Here is a 19,477-nt window from a genome sequence, read left to right as displayed (position 1 = left end):
AAAATGGGAAAGGAAGAGATGAAATGATTGAGTTACAGGGATAGAGTAGGAGCATGTATATAGAAGAGACCAGTAAATGTTTTGGGGAAAGGGCTTTCACTGTGCTACCAACTGAACAGTCATTTGTATCTTCATCCAAAGCAATTGTAATGGCTGCAGGCAGGAGCCAAACTGTGAACTAGCTGATCTGCTTCCTAAGATATTGTATGGCTTTTCTCATATTTCACCCCAAAACCCTTTAAAGTTTCCCATTTTCACCATTCTGTTGGAAAACATGGGTGCTCCTTAATCTCTCCTGCTTTGTATATCTGTGCCATGCAATAAATGTGTATGGCATCACCAAAAGTCACAGCAATTCTCTTGGTAGGATCTGGCAGTTGTCATTATGTTGAAGATTATTTTCTGTAAGCTATTTTATGGAAGTCACAATTAGATCATCTCATTGACTTTTCTTAAGCAATTACCTTGCTCTTCCTTCTTCCTGGGGTATCCTCTGACTCAGAGATTTACCATGCTGGGAAACACTCTTGTCAATAAAGAAAGGAGCTGGAAACCACAGTTTATGGACCTGAGCTGGTTTCCAGTACAATCAATTGAAAAGTTCCTGGTGATATCAAAGAGCATTGGAGGGTGGAATTCACCTCTAAACAATGCACCATATACATCTTTCCTTATGTCCTACTTGAAAAGCTTAAGTAGTATTTAAAAGTTTCACAGGTGACAGACTTGCAGCTTAAGGAGAAAGCTGTGATGTTGTCATCGTGTTTGATCAAGAACAATCCCCACTTTGTTGTGTAATATAAAAATGTGCTGCTTGTTTTGTCCTTAAGGATCTGAGGGAGTGGTATTTCCCTTGGTCACACAACTGAATCATTGATAGGGAATGAGTAGTCATGTGAATAAAAAATTGGTGAATCACAGAAACATTTAGTTGGAAAAGACTCTTAAGAACATCCAGTCCAACTGTTAACCTAGCACTCCCAAGTCCACCACTAAAGTAAGTGTCTCATCTACACGTCTTTTAAACACTTCCAGTGATTGTGACATAACCACATCCCTGGGCAGCCTGTTCTACCAATTGACAACCCTTTTGGTGAAGAAACTTTTCCTAATACCCAATCTAAACCTCCCCTGGCACAACTTGAGGCTATTTCCTCTGGTCCTACCTCTTGTTACTTGGGAGAAGAGACCAACACCCACCTCACCACACTCTCCTTTCAGGTAGTTGTAGAGTCCCCTCATACTCCTCTAGAATAAACAACCTCAATTCCCTCAGCCACTGCCCATCAGACCCTTCACGAGCTTTGCTGCCTTTCTTTGGAAATGCTCCAGCATCTCAATATCCCTCTTGTAGAGAGAGTCCCAAAACTGAACACAATACTCAAGGTGCAGCCTCACCAGGGCCAGGTACAGGGTTCAGCTGACCACAACCAGGATGCTATTGGCTTTCTTGGCCCGCTGGGCAGACTGCTGGTTCATGTTCAGTTGGCTGTTGACCAACACCCCCAGGTCCTTTTCTGTCAGGCAGCTTTCCAGCCACTCTTCCCCAACCCTGTAGTGTTGCATCGAGTTGCTGTGACCCAAGTGCAAGACATTGCACTGACCCTTGTTGAACCTCATACAGTTGACCTCGCCCCACCAATCCAACCTTTCTAGATCCCTCTGCAGCCTTCCTATCATCAAACAGAATAAACACTCCTGCCAAACTTGGTGTCATCTTTGAACTTACTGAGGGTGCACTTGATCCCCTTGTCCAGATCATTGTTATGGATGCTGAGGGGAACTGGCCCCAGCACTGAGCCCTGGGGAACACCACTTGTGATGTCTGGCTTCCTGCAGACTGGGTGATGTAAGCAAAACTTTTCTCTTGGTTGGAGGGGAAGAGGTGGGCTTTTATGCACTAAACCTGAGCCAAACTACAGAGAGGAAAAAGCAGGGACAAGGTGGCATTGGCAATGGGTTGTGGTGTATGGCTTCAGTTTGTCACCCTGATCACTGCTGTTAGCAAGGTGGGACTTGCAGACACTCTGTGCCATGAAGCACCTATTTGGCACCATTGGATTTATTCAGTTCCATCAGCCTTGTTTTTTCCAGTGTCAGGGGGGACAAATTCTGCCTGAACACAGTTTAATGTAGTCCAGCTTCATTGCACTGGGTGATCAAGATTTGCTTTCATAAAAAGCAGATTCACCTAGTGAGATTGACATCTCTAATGTGCTGCCCTTTGCATTCTTAAAGATTCAAGCAACATTTGATGAGACTTAAGCTTGTAACAATATTATTGTAAATATGATGTGATTGCTCATTTTTCACATTACAGCCACGCCATGGAGCCTCAGCTGTAGAGGAGGCTCTGGTTGTGGATACTGCATGAACACACAAGACCTGCTCCAGCAGTTCTAAGTGAAAACAGTCTAAATAAAGTAAAACTCAAGCAGAGCCAACATTTTTCTCCTCCATGCCATACTTTTTGCAAGTAGTGTTTGTAAGCTGCCATCATTCTAAACAACTCCCTGCTTTGTTTCTCAGATCGTACTGTCTTGGTGGATGTGACACTTCCCCCTCTGAGAGGTCTCTACATCCTGGGGACCCTTGAGTTCCCCAGCAACTCCAGCAACATCCTGAGTGCAGCCTGTATCGTGGTGGTGGGGGGTACACTGAAAGTGGGTAAGTGAGCAGCCTCTGTTATCAATGTCTGGGGCTTATTTCTGCTCTTTTTAGACAGAGAAAGTTGGAAGAAAGATTGACTGGTGTTACTATAAACATACTCACCGTTGTAATGCCACATTAGGGTTGGTGGCACTGACTGTGGCAGGGGGATTGGAACTCTATGATCCTTGGGTCCCTTTCAACCCAGACCATTCTATGATTCTATGATTAGCTATATGGCTACCTGTAATGTGGATGCCCAGGATCCATGTTAAACACAATGATTATCCACTGGAAGTATTTACCTGTTCATTTCATAGCAATACCCTACAAATACTGCTATCTTCATCCCACTGAAGTGAAAGGCAAAACTGATTTCATCGTGGCTGAGATTTTGCCTGGTATGTGCAAAAATCCTCCCTACTTCATGTGGGATTGCTTTAATAGACAGTAATTCCTCAAGGCAGCATCTACCTGAGAGTTCAGGCAGTGCCTACAGTCTGTGGACATTAGTTAGACACATTCTAAGTGCCACAGAAGTATTTAAAGCCAACATAAACGGAGTCATGGAGAATCCCTGGAGTGCCTGGGAATCCCATTTTGGCATTACACTGGCACAGCTGGATTCAGCATATTTGTTCCTCTCATCCCTCTGTACAGATGAGCATCAGGACTTCAGGGAGGTAGCACGCTGCCTCTACTTCTAGTGGTTTCAGAGTCCCCAATGTCACTGGGGCTGTTCCACATTATTTGCAATGGCCAGGATCAGTGTTTTTCCATACAGAAGTAATTACTAACATAATTCCCTTTAAATATCAAGGTTCCTAAAGCCAGGCATTGTATTTACTTACAGGAATCCTCAGGACGCGGGGATCACATTGTTGATCACTGCTTGACCTTTCTCAAGATTGGTTTCATGAACTTTAAAAAGAGAATTTGTTTGTGTAATCACCTCCTGAGGAAGTCTGCTCCAATATTTGTTTGTTGTTAATCTCAAGGGACTGTTTAGTTAATACAGTACTGGCCAAAAGAGTTATTTCTCTGCCTTGTGTTTTTCTTTGGAAAAAAAAAAGGGTTTTGAAAGCCTAATCTGGAAGGTTAAAGTATATATATATATATATATATATATATATATATATATATATACTTAAAAGAGTCTCAGCCATTTCTAACTTACACTCTTTTGCAGTTTAAATGTGGTTTCATATTGGTTTTAAGAAGAAGCATGTGTTCATTGCTAAAAACACTTATTAAAAAACATTGAGGCACTTCTTGCTACACAAACTCCCCTCCAGCACATCTGTGAGTAGTAATGATATTAAAAGCCAAACAGGTATTTGCAGCTGTTGAATCATAGCCCAGCATCTTCTGGAGAGGTATCCTTGCTCTTGTTCAGCTGTGAGATGGTAAGGGGGGGTAGGGACTCTGCAAGCTTCCTGCATCTTGCACTGGCTTCTATGCTTGCTTGTAAAACTGGGAGTGTGCACTTTTTTCCCCCTTCCTCTTTCTCTTCCCATGTGTTCAAGGCCTAAAGGTAACTTCTTGGAGCCCATCTGTCCAATCTGACTGTTCCATGCCTGAAGGAAGGTTTTGAAGCCCATCTGTCCAACTCTACCACACCCTAAAGAAATCCTGACACAAAATAGATAATGAGACAGTTTAGTAAACAGATTTAATGGATGTGGACATCAGCATTCAGCTTTGCCTGAGCAGGATCTGAGGTTGACATCATGTGAGGCAAATCCCCAGGTCCTCCCTGTTGTGTAACTTCTCCATGCCCTGTTTTCAGAGTAGCAATCTTTGGTCACATGCCGTTGCTTCCAAGTCAGTGGCCTGGGCCAAACACTTTCTGGTACAGCCAGAGTATTTTGTTCACTTAAGCTGCTAGAGAACAACAATAAGTTCTACAAATGAATCTTGGACTTTGATGCCCTTCAGAGCACTTGACGTCTTATCTGCAGGGTGGGGGGAAAAAGTCAGAGGGTTAAAGCAAGACTAAAAGTACGTAGGAGTTGATTGATGATGGGAAATATATAACAGAAGAAAAAAATCAATGTAAAATTAAGGTTTGTAAAACATCAGCCAGAACCTAATTAATATTAATAAACCAGTAATTTTCAGGGAAGCTGGGATGAGAATATTCAGTGACACTTGGGGAAAGAGAATTCTTGGGACACCTTTGTTCCAGGAGCATTTGTCATCAATTTCCTGTTCAGTGTATGATCACAGTGTGAATTATGATCAGTGGTTTTACTAGGAGATATGAGATGGTTGAAACTCTGTAAAAGGCCTCAAGAACTCTGTCAGAGCCCTCAGACAACCCAGAAGTAAAATGTATGGATCTATCCCCATGGCTATTTCTCCAGGTGTTCCTAGCCCATCCGTGTTGTTGGACCCAAGAAAACTTTCTGATTACTTCTTGTGTATTAGTCCCAGCTCCTAAGAAGCTTCTCTCTTTCACCTAATCTTTCAAAGTCTCATCTTTGGTGGTGATATTTGCAGTAGCTTTTTAGAAACACCATTGGATAAGGGGCAGCGGGTGTAGCTGGAGCAGAGGAAGATCCATGGGAATGTCAGGAGGAACTTTTTCTCTGTGAGGGTGGCAGAACCCTGGGACAGGCTGCCCGGAGAGGTTGTGGAGTCTCCTTCTCTGGAGACATTCAAACCCACCTGGATGTGTTCCTGTGTGGTTTAGTCTGGGTGCTCCTGCTCTGGCAGGGGGGTTGGACTAGATGATCTTTCAAGGTCCCTTCCAACTCCTAACTTTCTGTGATTCTGTGATTTATTTCTACCTCCCTGTGTTGCCATGCTGTAAAGCAAATTAGCAAATTATTTTTCTAGTGTATATCAAGAGAGTTTGAGGTTTAGAGAATTAAGTGGCTTGCTAAATATCATTAGCACACCTTTTCTAGAGTAAGAAAGGAAATGTTGAGCTCAGTATCTCAGAGGTTTGTTTTTTTGTTTGGCTCCATTAATTTTAAATCATAAGTCAGTATTATACACAGATGATATATGCAGGAAGTGCCCTGTTCCACTGCTGAACAAAGCCTCAGCTCCTGATAAAGCTGCAGAAAATGCTGAAGTTCGTTTTGCACAAATTGATCCATTGGACTCATCCTGAACTCCACTGTACTCAGCTGCTCTTGACTGCCAGGCTATTTTTGCTTTTTATAGTAGAACTCACTAAGTAATTAACCAGATAGGATTTCTCTTTTTAGTCTCAACTTGTCACATTCTTTTTTTTCTTTTTTTTTGCATGTCTCATGATGGCTGCTTGTCACTCATGTCACTCATTTGAGGCAACAAGCCTAAGGTCATCATTAGCTCATGGCTTGATTGTCTAGAGATGCCCAGAAATTTCAGATGTCTCTTATCTTGCTTCTGTTAAGGGAGCTCTAATACGTTCACTCTCCTGCTTTTCAGTACTAGTAAGAACCCCCATATTGACTTCCCAAAGGGTAAATCACTGTATTTCATTAAATGGACATATGTTAGTGATGACTAATGCCCAGTCTTATAACTATAATTAGAGCACAAGTGATTTTTGCCAATCAACTATCTTTTCCAACTTCTTCAGTATCTGTGTTGTATGGGTCTTATATTCTGTAGCTGTGTGCTGAGTTCCATCTTGCAGTCACATAGCATCCCTGGCACAGCTATTCAGCTTGTATGAGGATGTTTTGAGACAAATTTTTCATCCCTGATCACAGAAAAGGTAGTTTGAAAAGTTCATAAAGTTCATTGCACTATCTGCATCCCCTTATCTCTTAGCCTCCATCTGTTTGCTCTTTATCCTTTCCAAACCACTTGGTTTCTTTTAACTGACTATGTTGTCTAGGGAAGAGACTTGCTTCATATGCTGAAGACACTCAAATTTGGGCATGACCTGTGGACATCAGCCTGAGCTGGCTGTTTCAGTAGATATCTAGTCAATACAGTCAGCAGAGCCACTGCAGTCAGACGAACTAGTCAATGCAGGTATCTAGAGCAAATTACAGAGTCACAGAATCACAAAGTCACAAGATTGTTAAAGATCTTTGAGAACATTGAGTCCAAGAGTTCCTGTCCTGTGTTAAACCATATCCCTAAGTACCTCATCTACCCAGCTGTTAAACACCCCCAGGGGTGGGGACTCAGCCCCCTCCCTGAGCAGCCTGTTCCACAGCCCCACAACTCTGCCAGGGAAGAACTTTTCCCTCCCATCTGAGCTGACCCTGCCCAGGCACAGCTTGAGCCCATTGCCCCTTGTCCCATCTCCTGTGCCCTGGCTGAAGAGACCATCGCCCACCTCTCTGCACCCTCCTGGCAGGGCAGGGGAGGTGGGGAGAAGGTCTCCCCTCAGCCTCCTCTTCTCCAGGCTGAACACCCCCCAGCTCCCTCAGCCATTCCTCAGAGGATTTGCCCCCAGCCCCTTCCCCAGCCTGGTTTCCCTTCTCTGGTCATGCTACAGGACCTTGATGTCTTTGTTGTAGTGAGGAGCCCAAAACTGAACTCACCAATGCCACAACAGTGCAGGAGCACTATCCCTTGCCTGGACCTGCTGGCCATGATGTTTCTGATCAAGCCGAGATGCCATTGGCCTTCTTGGCCACCTGGGCACACTGCTGGCTCATATTCAACCTGCAGTCTACCAACAGCCCCAGGTCCTCCTTTTCCAGGCAGCTGTCTAGCCACTCTTCCCCAAACCTGTACTGCTGCATGGGGTTGTTATGTCCCAAGTGCAGGACTCTGTGCTTGGCCTTGTTGAACCTCAACCCGTTGGTCTTAGCCCATCAATCCAGCCTGTCTAGATCCCTTTGAAGAGCCTCCCTACCCTCAAGCAGATTGATACTTCCTCCCAGCTTAGTGTTGTCTACAGATTTACTGAGGGAATATTAGATCCCTTTATCCAGGTCATTGATAAAAATATTGAACAGAACTATGCTGTACTGTCTGATCCTTGTTAGCTCACACAGAGAGAGAACTGGGAAACATCTGCATTATGAAACCTTAATGTAGGTGTATGAATCTCCCCAGACACATGGTTCAGATCCCTACTATAAGGATTTTTCATCACTTTGGACACCCTCAGATGTGTTCTGAAGCAGAATCCTCCAGATTCTGCTTAAAAAGCCATTGTACTGTCATTGATCTCTGTCTGACATCTGCCAACCTCAATAAGTGGGTTTGGAGGACTCTTCAGGTGGAAGTAGACATCTATATTTAGGCAGCTGAATCCCATCCTACATCTCACTTCTTATTCCTTGGACATTCGTCTCTTATTTCCGACTGCTGGTTCCTACTCCACAGCTGCCCATCCTCTCTTACACCATGTGTAAGAGGCAACCCATGTGATGTCTCGTTGTTTTACAGCTGCTTTTACAGGATTCTTTGCAGAGCTCAGCCTGAACACCTCAAGGATCAGCTCAGGACAGAGAACCAACACTAGGTGATTATCCAGCTGTGCACTGACCATGAATAAAAGAACTCTTCAGGCTTTCTGGTGGCAGTACACCACCATTTTCAAAATAATAGGTATAGTCCAAGAAGTTTTGAATTTGGGAAACATAGAGCTAAAACTGGAGATGGTCACAGCAAGTCACTTAGCAAAGTCTTGTTGCCAAGAGAGGGGATCTTATCTCAGAGATTTCCTTGCTCTTATATACAACAGCTGTTGCAGAGTGTTATGTTGTAAAGAAAGAAAAGGCTAGAAGGGACAAAACACCCACTATTCTTGGAAAGAATTGAATGGGGTTTGCTATGGAAAAAGAAAACACACAACAAAAAACTGTTCAGGAAGAACATCTGGAGTAAAACTGAAATAGAAAAACAATGGAAAATGCTTTTGAAACTCAACAACAAAGTAGATCCAGGCTGCAGTCCAGAACAAGTGAAAATCTGGGTAGAAAAAACACACACCTCTCTGTCTGTTCTTTATTTGCATAGTAGGGCTTTATCCTATCCAGAGGTTAGACCTCATGAATGACTGTGAATCAGATGAGCCACTGCACTAACAGATCTGTATTGCAATCCAGGCAACTGGACCTCACCATTCTTCAGTTTGTAATCAGTGGTGCCTTTATTAGTAGTAAAAGTTGTTTCTGATTCATGGAGTTATCATATATTTTTTTCCCCACTGTGTAGTGCATGCATTGTAGTGCCAGCACTCCCTGGAGGAGTATCAGCATTAGATACCCCTTGCAGAAGGTCACACACCTGCAGTGAGGCCATTTGATGTGACACATATCATTGGATGGGCAGTGATGGCACAAACTGACTGTGCTGTGCTTGTACAGAAAACCCAGTTCATAGGAAGCTGAATGCTTGCTACCTTGACCTGTGTCAATCTGACTGAAGAAATAACCTGCAATATCCAGAGTGCAAAAAACTCAGGAACACTGCAGATATGTGTCAAATCTGGATAGATGAGCAAACCCTTCAAATTTCAGATGAACTTTACTGTTGGAAGAAGATGTGCTTGAGGAATGTCTATTTTCTGTGTATGCTGTCTTTAGGCATTGAATCATAAGATCATAGAGCACTTTGGGTTGGAAAGGACCTCAAAGATCATCTAGTTTCAACCCCCCTGCCATGGGCAGGGACACCCTCCACTAGACCAGGTTGCCCAAAACCTCATCCAACCTGGCCTTGGAGACCTCCAGGGATGGGGCTTCCACAGCCTCTCTGGGAACTCTGTGCCAGGGCATCACCACTCTCAGAGTAAAGAATTTCTTCCTAATGTCTAACCTAAACCTATCCTCTTTCAGCTTAAAGCCATTGCCCCTTGGCCTGTCACTGCACTCCCTGGTGACCAGTCCCTCTCCTGCTTTCCCATAGGACCCTTTTAAGTATTGGTAGGCCACAATTAGGTCACTCTGGAGCCTTCTCTTCAAAACGTTGTGTACCACAGGGCTTGCAAGACCAGATCTCTTTGTCAATGACCCCAGTCTCATCAGTCAGCCTGTAAATTAATGAGTGCCATCCTCATGATGTACCAATGTAGTTTGTTAATCAGAAAGTTTTGTGTGACTAAGTCAAGTGCCTTGGAAAAGCCAATTATACTGTATCAAAGCTATTATCTTTATCAACTAAACCTGTAATCTCATTAGAAGATGATAACAAGGAAGTTTCACAGGACCTTTTTTCTACAAAGCCAGGTTGATTGGCATTAATTATATCATCCACCTTTAATGATTTATTAATTGTGTTCAGGGTTGGACATTCCATTTTTATTTATTTTTCCCCTAGAATCAGTGTCAGGTTGACAGGCCTGTAATTACCTGGGGCTCTTACTTTTATCTTTGTTTGAAATATTGGCACAGTATTAAGCTTTCTTCAGGTGCTCTGAGACATCGTGCATGATCCCAAACTTACAGAGAAGTTCTCCTTAATAGCCCAGAATGTTCCTGAGTCCACTCTTCTGTGAGATTTTAATCCCAGTTACTGAAATCCACTGATTTAACACCCTGGAACTGTTAATAGAAATAAGGAAGTATTAAGATTATTTTTGTTCTAAACACTTAAAACAACTCCAAATTTTCTGCTCATGGATATCTCCTGTGTTCTTTGTGCCATTAACAGTTTCCAGCTACTGAAGCATTTCTGTGAACATTATCTTTCCATTTTTTGATTTCTTTTCTAAGGATTTAGTATGATGACAAGCTCTTCTGAATAGTTTTATTATGACTTCTTTGTTTCTCACTCTGATTATGTTTTTGTTTTGTGTGTTTGCTTTTTCTTTAATTATGGTAACATTCCCTAACCTTTTGTCATGCTTTTTAGGATTAAAAATTAAAAAAAAAAAAAGCTAAATGTAGATTTAATTAATTTTAAGGAGTAATTGCTTCTGGTTCAAGCCTTTAGAATTCGCATTTCCAAGCATTTAGCTGTGATTGCTTAGCTTGGAAGCCTAATTAAGTGTTGTTTTAAAATTGAGGTGAGAGTTGGATATATCATATAGCTACTTCTGACTTAATTAGAAGAAATAGTAAACACTTTCTAACCAACAGTAGAATAATAACAGCAATAATAAGAAAATTTGGAATTATAAGTAACGATAACCCCCCATTTTAGGGGAATATCATCCTGATGAGGAAAATGTAATTGTGAATAACTTTGTAACAGCAATGTAGAATTCACCAGACAATTTTTTTTGAGTCTGTTTGGTCTTCGGTGTAGTTAATAACTTCATCCCAAGGATAAGGTTGACCTGAGGACTGGGAAAGGTATTTTCGGGCTGAGGATTTTAAATCACAACTTGCTGTGAGGGTGAAGCAGGAAAACAATCACTCTGCGTACAAAAATAGACACAAATGTCTACATAACTCTTCTGCTGCTCTAGGTGGATATTTGTTTAACCTTGTGCATCGGTGGTGAAAGCACTTATCACTAGCTTGGCTTTCTGGAAGTAGTATTTTGTTACAGCCCAATTCCTGGTTTTCTTCTTTTCAAACCATAAGTTATTGGATCTTAAGCAAAAAAGTCAGAGATGGTTTGGATGGATGATGGACACTGTAAAATTGAGTTCCCTCCATGTTGCCAGAGAAGATACAAGCTCTCTGTTGTGAGATGTGTTAGATTGGGAGCATGCAAGTCTTGTCTTGTTTGTCTTTTACCCATTTAAAAGCTGTACAGAGAATTTAAATATCCACAGATAGCAGTCAGGCACTGGTGGGAAACAATGAATTTATTTATTGATTTCACCTAATTAATAAATGCTCCTAAAGAGGAAAGTTTCTTTAGGATACCAAAGCTCTGTTTTCCAAACTAGTAATTTTTAAATATTAAAAGAACATGACAGGCCAGCTAATTTTGTACAGATATGTATATATTTTTTAGTTCTACATCTGCTGCAGTTTTCTGTTGCATAATTGATTTAATCTCTAATTTTAAAGGAACGCTGAACTCTTTTACTGGACTCCTCATATATTTCTCCAGGGCAAAAACTGTCCTACTTTTTCCTCCTTGGTATCTGTTCAGTGCTAGGCCATTTTCTTCTGAAACTGTAAACTACCCATGGTGAAATAAATGAACTTACAGTTGGAATACGGTTTGCTGTACAGATTTAGCACCACAAGATAAGAGCAGCATTGCACACACCAAAACTTCTTGGGGATTTTCTTTTCCCCACAATCTTTCCTTTGGTCTGAAAGACCATTTTACCCATTCTGGTTGCAGAACTTGTGATTACTTGGGAATTGGTGAAACTGTAATGGAACAGAAAGGCAAATCTGGGCTGAAGAAGGAAATGTGATCTCAATCATGTAGACATTTAAATTTGAATTCACTCTTGCCCCATCCCTCTTCCATTTTCAGCACTACAAAAGCCATTGATACCTTTCTGGTGGGTTGTTGCTGTTTCATCTGTATTGCAGGTTCTTTTCAACATCCCCTAGAGAGAGATTTAAAACTACTGGTCCTTCTTCGGGCATCTGAAGGGATTTACTGTGATCGTCTGGAGGAAATAAATGTCCACCCAGGGAGTATTGGTATGAAATATGTGTTCACCTTTTCATATGAAACCAGTCACAGGCAATAGCCAAATCTACTGCTGTTGAGCATGTTACTATGTCATACAGGAAAACATCTAACAAAGGTAGACACATTTTTTGAGCTAAACCTCTTAATTTTCAAAAAGCCAGTTCCTGGATATTCTGTGGATTGTGTTCATGCAAAATTTGATCAGCCAGGTGTTAAATCCAGAGGTCTTTATATGAGAGACTAAAGAAGACTCAAAAGGACTTATACACATGTACATGGTTTCGGTCTTGGTTTGATGATATAAAGCTGGGAGGAGTGGCTGACACACAGGACACTGCGCTGCCATCCACAGAGACCTGGACAGGCTGGAGAGCTGGGCAGATAGAAACCAGATGAAGTTCAACAAAAGCAAGTGTAGAGTCTGGCACCTGGGAAGGAACAACCATTTGTATCAGTACAGGCTGGGGGTGACCTGCTGGAGAAGAGCTCAGTGGAGAAGGACCTGGGGGTCCTGGTTGATGACAGGTTGGCCATGAGCCAGCAGTGTGCCTCAGTGGCTATGATCACCAATGGGATCCCAGGCTGTATCTGGAGGAGTGTAGCCAACAGGTCAAAGGAGGTGATCCTCCCCCTCTACTCTGCCCTGGTCAGGCTCCACCTGGAGTATTGTGTCCAGTTCTGAGCTCCTTGGTATAAAAAGGACCAGGATCTCCTGGAGAGAGTCCAGAGAAGGGCTACGAAGATGATTAAGGGCCTGGAGCATCTCCCCTATGAGGAAAGGCTGAGTAAGTTGGGACTGTTCAGCCTTGAGAAGAGAAGACTAATGGGGGACCTAATTAAAGTTTATAATTATCTGAAGCAGGAGATGCAGGGGGAATCAGCCAGCCCCTTTTCAGTGGTCTGTGGGGACAGGACAAAGGGCAATGGCTGAAAGTTGGAGCACAGGAAGTTCCACACCAACATGCGGAAAAACTTTTTCACAGTGAGGGTGACAGAGCCCTGGGACAGGCTGCCCAGGGAGGTGGTGGAGTCTCCTTCATTGGAGATATTCAAGACCCGTCTGGACACCTATCTGAGTGATATGTCCTAGGGAGCTGCTTTGGCAGGGGGGTTGACCCGATGATCTCTCCAGGTCCCTTCCAACCCCTACAATTCTATGATTCTATGATTCTAGGTCTAAGACTTACAAAAGAGAATTGCCAATGGTGAGAGTTAAACTTGATGGTTGGGCTCGACAATCTTAGAGTCTTTTCCAGCCTTAAGGATTCTATGATTCTATGAGAGTATTCAAACCAAGATGACCTTGTTGAGTAAAGAGAAATGCACATTGCCAGAGGCCAGCTTGTCTCAGTTTGGTCTCTCTTAGGATATACAAATTGCCCTTGAGTTTATAGGCTAGGATGATGAATTGCATCCAAGAGCTTCCTTAATGCATCCAAATACACACATTTTAATATTTCCAAACATTTGGACCCATTGAAAGATTGACAAAAGAAGTTTTATATTAACTTCTAGGTCTCCTCATATAATTATGGTTAAAAAAATAAGTTAACTTTTGTGTTTTCTGTGTTTTAAACAATATTCAGATGTTGAAAGTTCATTGCTGAATTTTTGTAAGGCAGTAGAAATTCAAACTGCTATCAAGAGAAATTGCCTGGATCAGTATTTGTAGGATATTAAAGAAATTCAGAGAAAAAACAAAGGAACAAGTAAACATAAAACCCCAATTTGTTTCTGATAGTGACATTGAGAAACTATTGCACACATGGATCATGCAATTACAGAACTAACAGGTAACTAAGTGGAATATTTGGAAGGCAATACAGAAACCTAACTGACAGAAGAAATGTATTCTAAGGAGATATTTTGAGTCTAAATTAATTAGGAATTGAAGTGTAACAGCAGCTAGCAATTTGACATCCTATGATTTTAGGGCTAGGATAGAAGATAGGTGTGTTTCAAGTTTAGCACAGATCAAATGCAACTTCACAACTACCCATGCTGTCCTCTTAAATCACAGGAAGTGCAAGATCTTGGAAGTTATTTTGAGTGTCTGTCTTGGTAAGATAATCAGGATTGCATTACCAGTGCTTGCTATGGGCTTCTTTTGGACTATAGTGACACAATATGTCACAAAAAAAAAGTTGTCCATGGAAAAGATTAGCTCAAGCAGTAAAACGGGTTCACTAAAAGCACAACTCCTCTGAAGCAGTGAGTCTCTATTAGAGATGCAACACAAATGTTGAACTGACTCAAACTGAAAGATTTCAGATCAGGTCAGTAAATTGAAATGAAATATTTCAGTGCAGGAAATCAGATATTTTACATGCTTCAGATGTGACCTCCTTGAACATACTATCTATATGAAAAGTTTCTAAATTTGGGCTTTTCCCCCTGGTTTTGGATTCCCTTTCCAGAAAAAAAATAGTGAATTTTTCACACATCAGAAATGTAAAGAATAATGGAGTAATTTATTATATCTTTAATGCCTGGATATTTTACTTACTTTGTTTACTTATCTAGATTTTTAAGGTAAATACCTTTGTCTTCAAATCCAGTTTGGGTTAATGAGAATTCTATGGTACAATCACCTTTCTTGCCTGTACCTTGTGATGGTGATTTTACTTTATTAATGATTTATTTCTTTGTATTCCACATGGAAATTATGTGAAATTCTTACAATTTTAATAAAATGTAATAAGTATCAATTCTTCTCAAGACCCTCCCCTAACTTTTGAACTTCTGTCTCTGTTTTTTTCAGGGGTTTATGGAAAGGTAGAAATTTATAGCGCTTATCCTAAAGTGTCTTGGACACATCTGGGGTCTAACGTTGCTCCAGGCAATGAAAGGTAGTATTTTGTCCAAATATGCCTTCAGACATTAATTATGGACTCCTGTTTCCATGACTTCTATTAATATCACTCTTCTTTTTTTAATGTGCTTTGTTTAAGCTATGTCTAGGCACAAGAAGAACAATAATGTTACATCTTGCAAGAACATTATTCTGCTTTTAGATTAATTTTAATAATAAGCAACAATGAAGCTGAAATTTCCTCCCTTCCTCCTTTCCTTCCTTCCTTCCTTCCTTCCTTCCTTCCTTCCTTCCTTCCTTCCTTCCTTCCTTCCTTCCTTCCTTCCTTCCTTCCTTCCTTCCTTCCGTCCGTCTTGGTGATATGAACCACGTTCTTCAACATCTTAGATCAGTTCTTTAGAAAGTGTTTTCTGGAGTGGACGTCTTAATTTCTCCTCTTAGAGTCAATCTTTTTTGTATATGTAATCCATGTCAATTTTCTTAATGAATATGACTACCTGTATAGCCTCAAGAGTAAGGTTTCTGTCAAGGTATAGACACATTTTCATCTAACATTGGCAAAAATAGCTTTGAAATACTACCTTCTCTCCCTTATTAAGTGAATGGGTGTCTGTTGTCTGATAGCCAACCTTCCATCTGAACCAGTGAGTGTGTCTGCAGAAGGATCTCCCCTGTAAGTGCAGTGGCCATTAGATGGGGTGGGCTGGGCATCTACCTGGAAGCTCTCATTCTTAATTCTGTTTTTTCACAAAATTTGCATTGCCTTTTGCCGTAATTCTTCCAACTTTTAAGTTTTAAACTGAAATGGATGTATTTGAAGTAAAATATTCTACCAGTCAGGTCTAACAAAAACTCACTGGAAGAGTTCTCCTCTAGATAGAAGGGAAACTCCCCCAGCACTTAGGGAAGGAATTATTTGGAAACTCATTGTAGACACGGGCAATGGAAGCACAAAGACCTCACAAGCAGGATTCATCAGTTTTTAGTTCTCAGAAAGATGAGTGTCTAGTGTAGATTAAGTGTTTATGATTGCCATATAGTCAGTGGAGAGGCAGATACTTCCGGGTGCTGATTCAAACCTTGCAACATTAGAATCACCCTCTGGAAATGCTTCTCTTTCCCTGATTAGGATGGGAGTTCAGAATAAGCAGATTCTTGACTGAAGCATGACAGTTAAATACTCAGATGAAATAGATCCAGGATAGTCTTGGTCTGCTGCCCAGATGTTTTATATTAAATATCATGAAGTGCAAAGATACAAGTATTTGGAGTTCATTCATCCTTAAATATGGCACAAACAGTTGTTTCTATTGTTAAAAGAAAGAAAAAATAAGAAACAAAAAGGTATCAAAAGTCTACTAATAGCCAGCTAAGATCAAATGCGTTTAGATACAGGAAAAATTCAAGTCAGTGCTCGAATATCAAGGTTGAAGGAAGTGGTGTTTTTATTGACTGAGAGAAGCTGCTGGTTATATTTTCCAGCATGAGGCAGCACATGAGTTAGGGAAGGACTTATCCTTTCAAATAAAAAAAGGGGTGGGAGCAAAGTACTTATTTAATTGCAGTGAAAAACCTAAATTAGCATTTCAGTAGAGTAGAATTTCAGATGTGTCTTTTAGAATCCATGCTTTCTTTTGCTTACTGATTGCTCTTATTAGACTTCTTTGAAATGCAGGAGTCAGAGAGTTACATTTTAGCCCACAAGAAGTGAATTGCTATTGGATTGTATGCCTGGGACTGGCCTTAGCATTCAACTTCTACTCTGGGCTGCATATTGACTGTCAGAAATCCCAAACATATGCTACCATTCTTCTTACTTTGCATAGTTTTGTTTATTCGTTGCCATTGCATTTATCCTTGAACAATACAAGGTTCTCAGTCACCCTATCACTTTCCTGTTGTTTCAGAAGGTATCCCTAGCTTGCTAGTTACATCCCTTTTAGGACTTTCCTTTCTCTCTGCACTTCTATAAACCTTGAGGGCACAGTGAGGCTTTCTCTGGATTAATTCAGTGGTCTATTTTCTCAAGAATTACCTGTAGGATATAGATCATCACCTGGCCAGCAACAGTCACTCTGTAATAAGAAGCTTGGGAAGTTTATCAAATATGTATAAACACTGATCATAATTTATTTTACTTTCACCAAACACTTCTATTTGCTGTATGTGAAACTAAAAAAACCCTGAGCTACAATTATAATTTTGAAGGCAAAAAGGCATCTTCAGTTCAGTTTAAAACGGAATTATGTAGGTGTCTGTGTGAAATGTACAAAAGATTCTTAAACTCCCATTAAACTGCCAGTGGAATTGTAGGTGCTGGAGCCTTAGGGATTACCAGCCACCAAGGGCAGGGTTCAAGTACCAAAATAGTCAATAGAACCATAGAATCACAGAATCATAGAAACATAGAATGGTTAGGGTTGGAAAGGACCTCTAAGATCATCAGTGATCCAACTCCCCTGCCATGGGCAGGGTCACCTCTCTCTACCATGGACCTACCCAAACTGGCCTTGAACACCTCCAGGGAGGGGACAGCCACCACCTCCCTGGGCAACCTGTGCCAGGGCCTCCCCACCATGAGAATGAAGAAATTCTTCCTAATATCCAATCTAAATCTGCCCCCTTATAATTTAAAACCATTCCCCCATGTCCGATCACTACATGCCTTTCTAAAAAGTGCCTCCCCAGCTTTCCTGTAGGCCCCTTCAGGTACTGGAAAGCTGATATAGAATCTCCCCTGAGCCTTCTCTTCTCCAGGTTGAACCACCCTAACTCTCTCAGCCTGTCTTCATAGGAGAGGTGCTCCAGCCCTTTGATCATCTTCATGGCTCCTCTGGACCCACTCCAACAGCTCCATGTCCCTCTTATGTCAGGGACTCCAGAACTGGAGACTGTATTCCAGATGGGGTCTCATAAGAGTGGAGTAGAGGGGCAGAATCACCTTCCTTGACCTGCTGGCCAGAATCACCTCCCTTGACCTGACCTGACCTGACCTGCTGGCCACATCTGAGATGCCTTTGAATCCCCTCCATGTCTTCCACCTCTGTCTCTAGAAACTCTCCATCTATATCTAGGTAGATCTTAGATAACCTGGGACATCTGAGATGGCAATAGCTGCCATTTAGGCAATCAAATTCAGAGAGAGCTGAATTTCCTTCCACACACTACTGGCTCTAAAGATCAATTTAAATGCCAAATGCACACACTCACACCCCTAAACATGGACACCTATGTTTTGATGTCTAAGTCCAAAGCTGACTTTCAGCTGTTTAGGATATTCCTAAAGAATATCTGGCACCAGAAATGGTCTGAAACATTTTGGTAAGTCACTTAACTTGAACCTTGCAACCCTGTACTGGAACTGTTAAGCAATGATGTGAAATAGATATATCAGGATGAAATTCCTCCCACATACTTCAGACATCTGTTTTTGCAGAAAGCCCTAAAGGAGTCTTTCCTAGGGCTTACCCCGTGGATTCTTTCTGAGATATTCTGAGCCAAAACTTTTCATTTCTTAGGAAATCTGTGAGCATAACTCTCGTAATGACATTAACCTAATGTCTTGGTGTTACAGGATTTTTGTAGAGAACAAAGTGGATTGGAATAATGGTGGAGATATTGTGATCAGCTCTTCCTCCTATGAAGCTCACCAAGCTGAAGTAGTTACACTTAAAGAAGTCAATGGCCATAACATAAGAATTAACGAACGCCTTCTGTACAGGCATATTGGTAAGAAATCTCTCCTTCTGTTTGAGAGTTTTCTTCTGAAGCATTGAATTTCCATTTCAGATATCACCAAGAACAATTCTGCTTTATTGAGGCATCTTAATTTCTTTCTCCATACTTTTTATTGCTGTTTTGATACTGAAAATGTGATATTTGAAATTGCACAGAATAGCTGATTCTCACGTGGGTTTCTGGGAATAGAATTAATTTAGTGCTGAATAATTCTGGAAAATTTCCTGGTGTTTCATGTTTTAGTAGAACTGGTTAACAGAGAGACAAATTAGAAGTTTTAAAGGAAAAACAAAATAAATGCAGGGAGTTTTCAGGCCCTTTACACAATTTCTGGGCTGTGCCAAAAATGGGAAGATTAAACAAAAATCCTTTTTGCAAAATAATTAGACTCATGGTGTAACTCCATGACATGAAGCTAATGTATTTGTAATCTGATCTAGAAATAAACATAAAAGCTCCATATAGGTCTATTTCCTGTGTAGATTACATGGATCTGTATTTAAGTGGACAAAGAGATACACTGGTGATAATTGATTTAACTTTTTTTTGACCTATAAAGTAAATTTACTACCATCTATTTAACAAAAAAATAAAATAACTTTTATTAACAGGTCAAATTCTGAAGCTCCAAACCCAGTTTTTTTTTCCCCATGTATAGCAATATTTTTTTGATTTAATCTTTATTCAAGTTAGTAGTCATGGAAGTTAGCATGATGGATTAAAAGGTTCTTAACCTATTTCTTAGCTAATGTAGGTATAGTAAGTGTATCCAGAGATTAAATGACTACATACACATTGACTGCTGTAACAGTTGTTAGA

The 19,477-nt window shown here is 41.0% G+C and overlaps 1 protein-coding gene across 1 annotated transcript in view; it reads left to right on the top strand.

Annotated features, from left to right (window-relative positions):
• Positions 1-19,477, top strand: part of PKHD1 (PKHD1 ciliary IPT domain containing fibrocystin/polyductin) — a gene marked incomplete at its 5' end in the record, with an annotated part of 273,226 nt that overhangs the window by 172,401 nt on the left and 81,348 nt on the right. The window contains 4 exons of the mRNA XM_084262525.1: positions 2,530-2,667; positions 12,003-12,116; positions 14,870-14,957; positions 18,495-18,649. Of these exons, the coding sequence (XP_084118651.1) occupies positions 2,530-2,667; positions 12,003-12,116; positions 14,870-14,957; positions 18,495-18,649 (495 nt within the window). The remainder of the gene's footprint in view (positions 1-2,529; positions 2,668-12,002; positions 12,117-14,869; positions 14,958-18,494; positions 18,650-19,477) is intronic.

This window comes from Gallinula chloropus, assembly GCF_964237585.1.
Source record: "Gallinula chloropus genome assembly, chromosome: 3".
Taxonomy (NCBI): domain Eukaryota; kingdom Metazoa; phylum Chordata; class Aves; order Gruiformes; family Rallidae; genus Gallinula; species Gallinula chloropus.
This window is presented reverse-complemented; position numbering and strand designations above follow the sequence as displayed.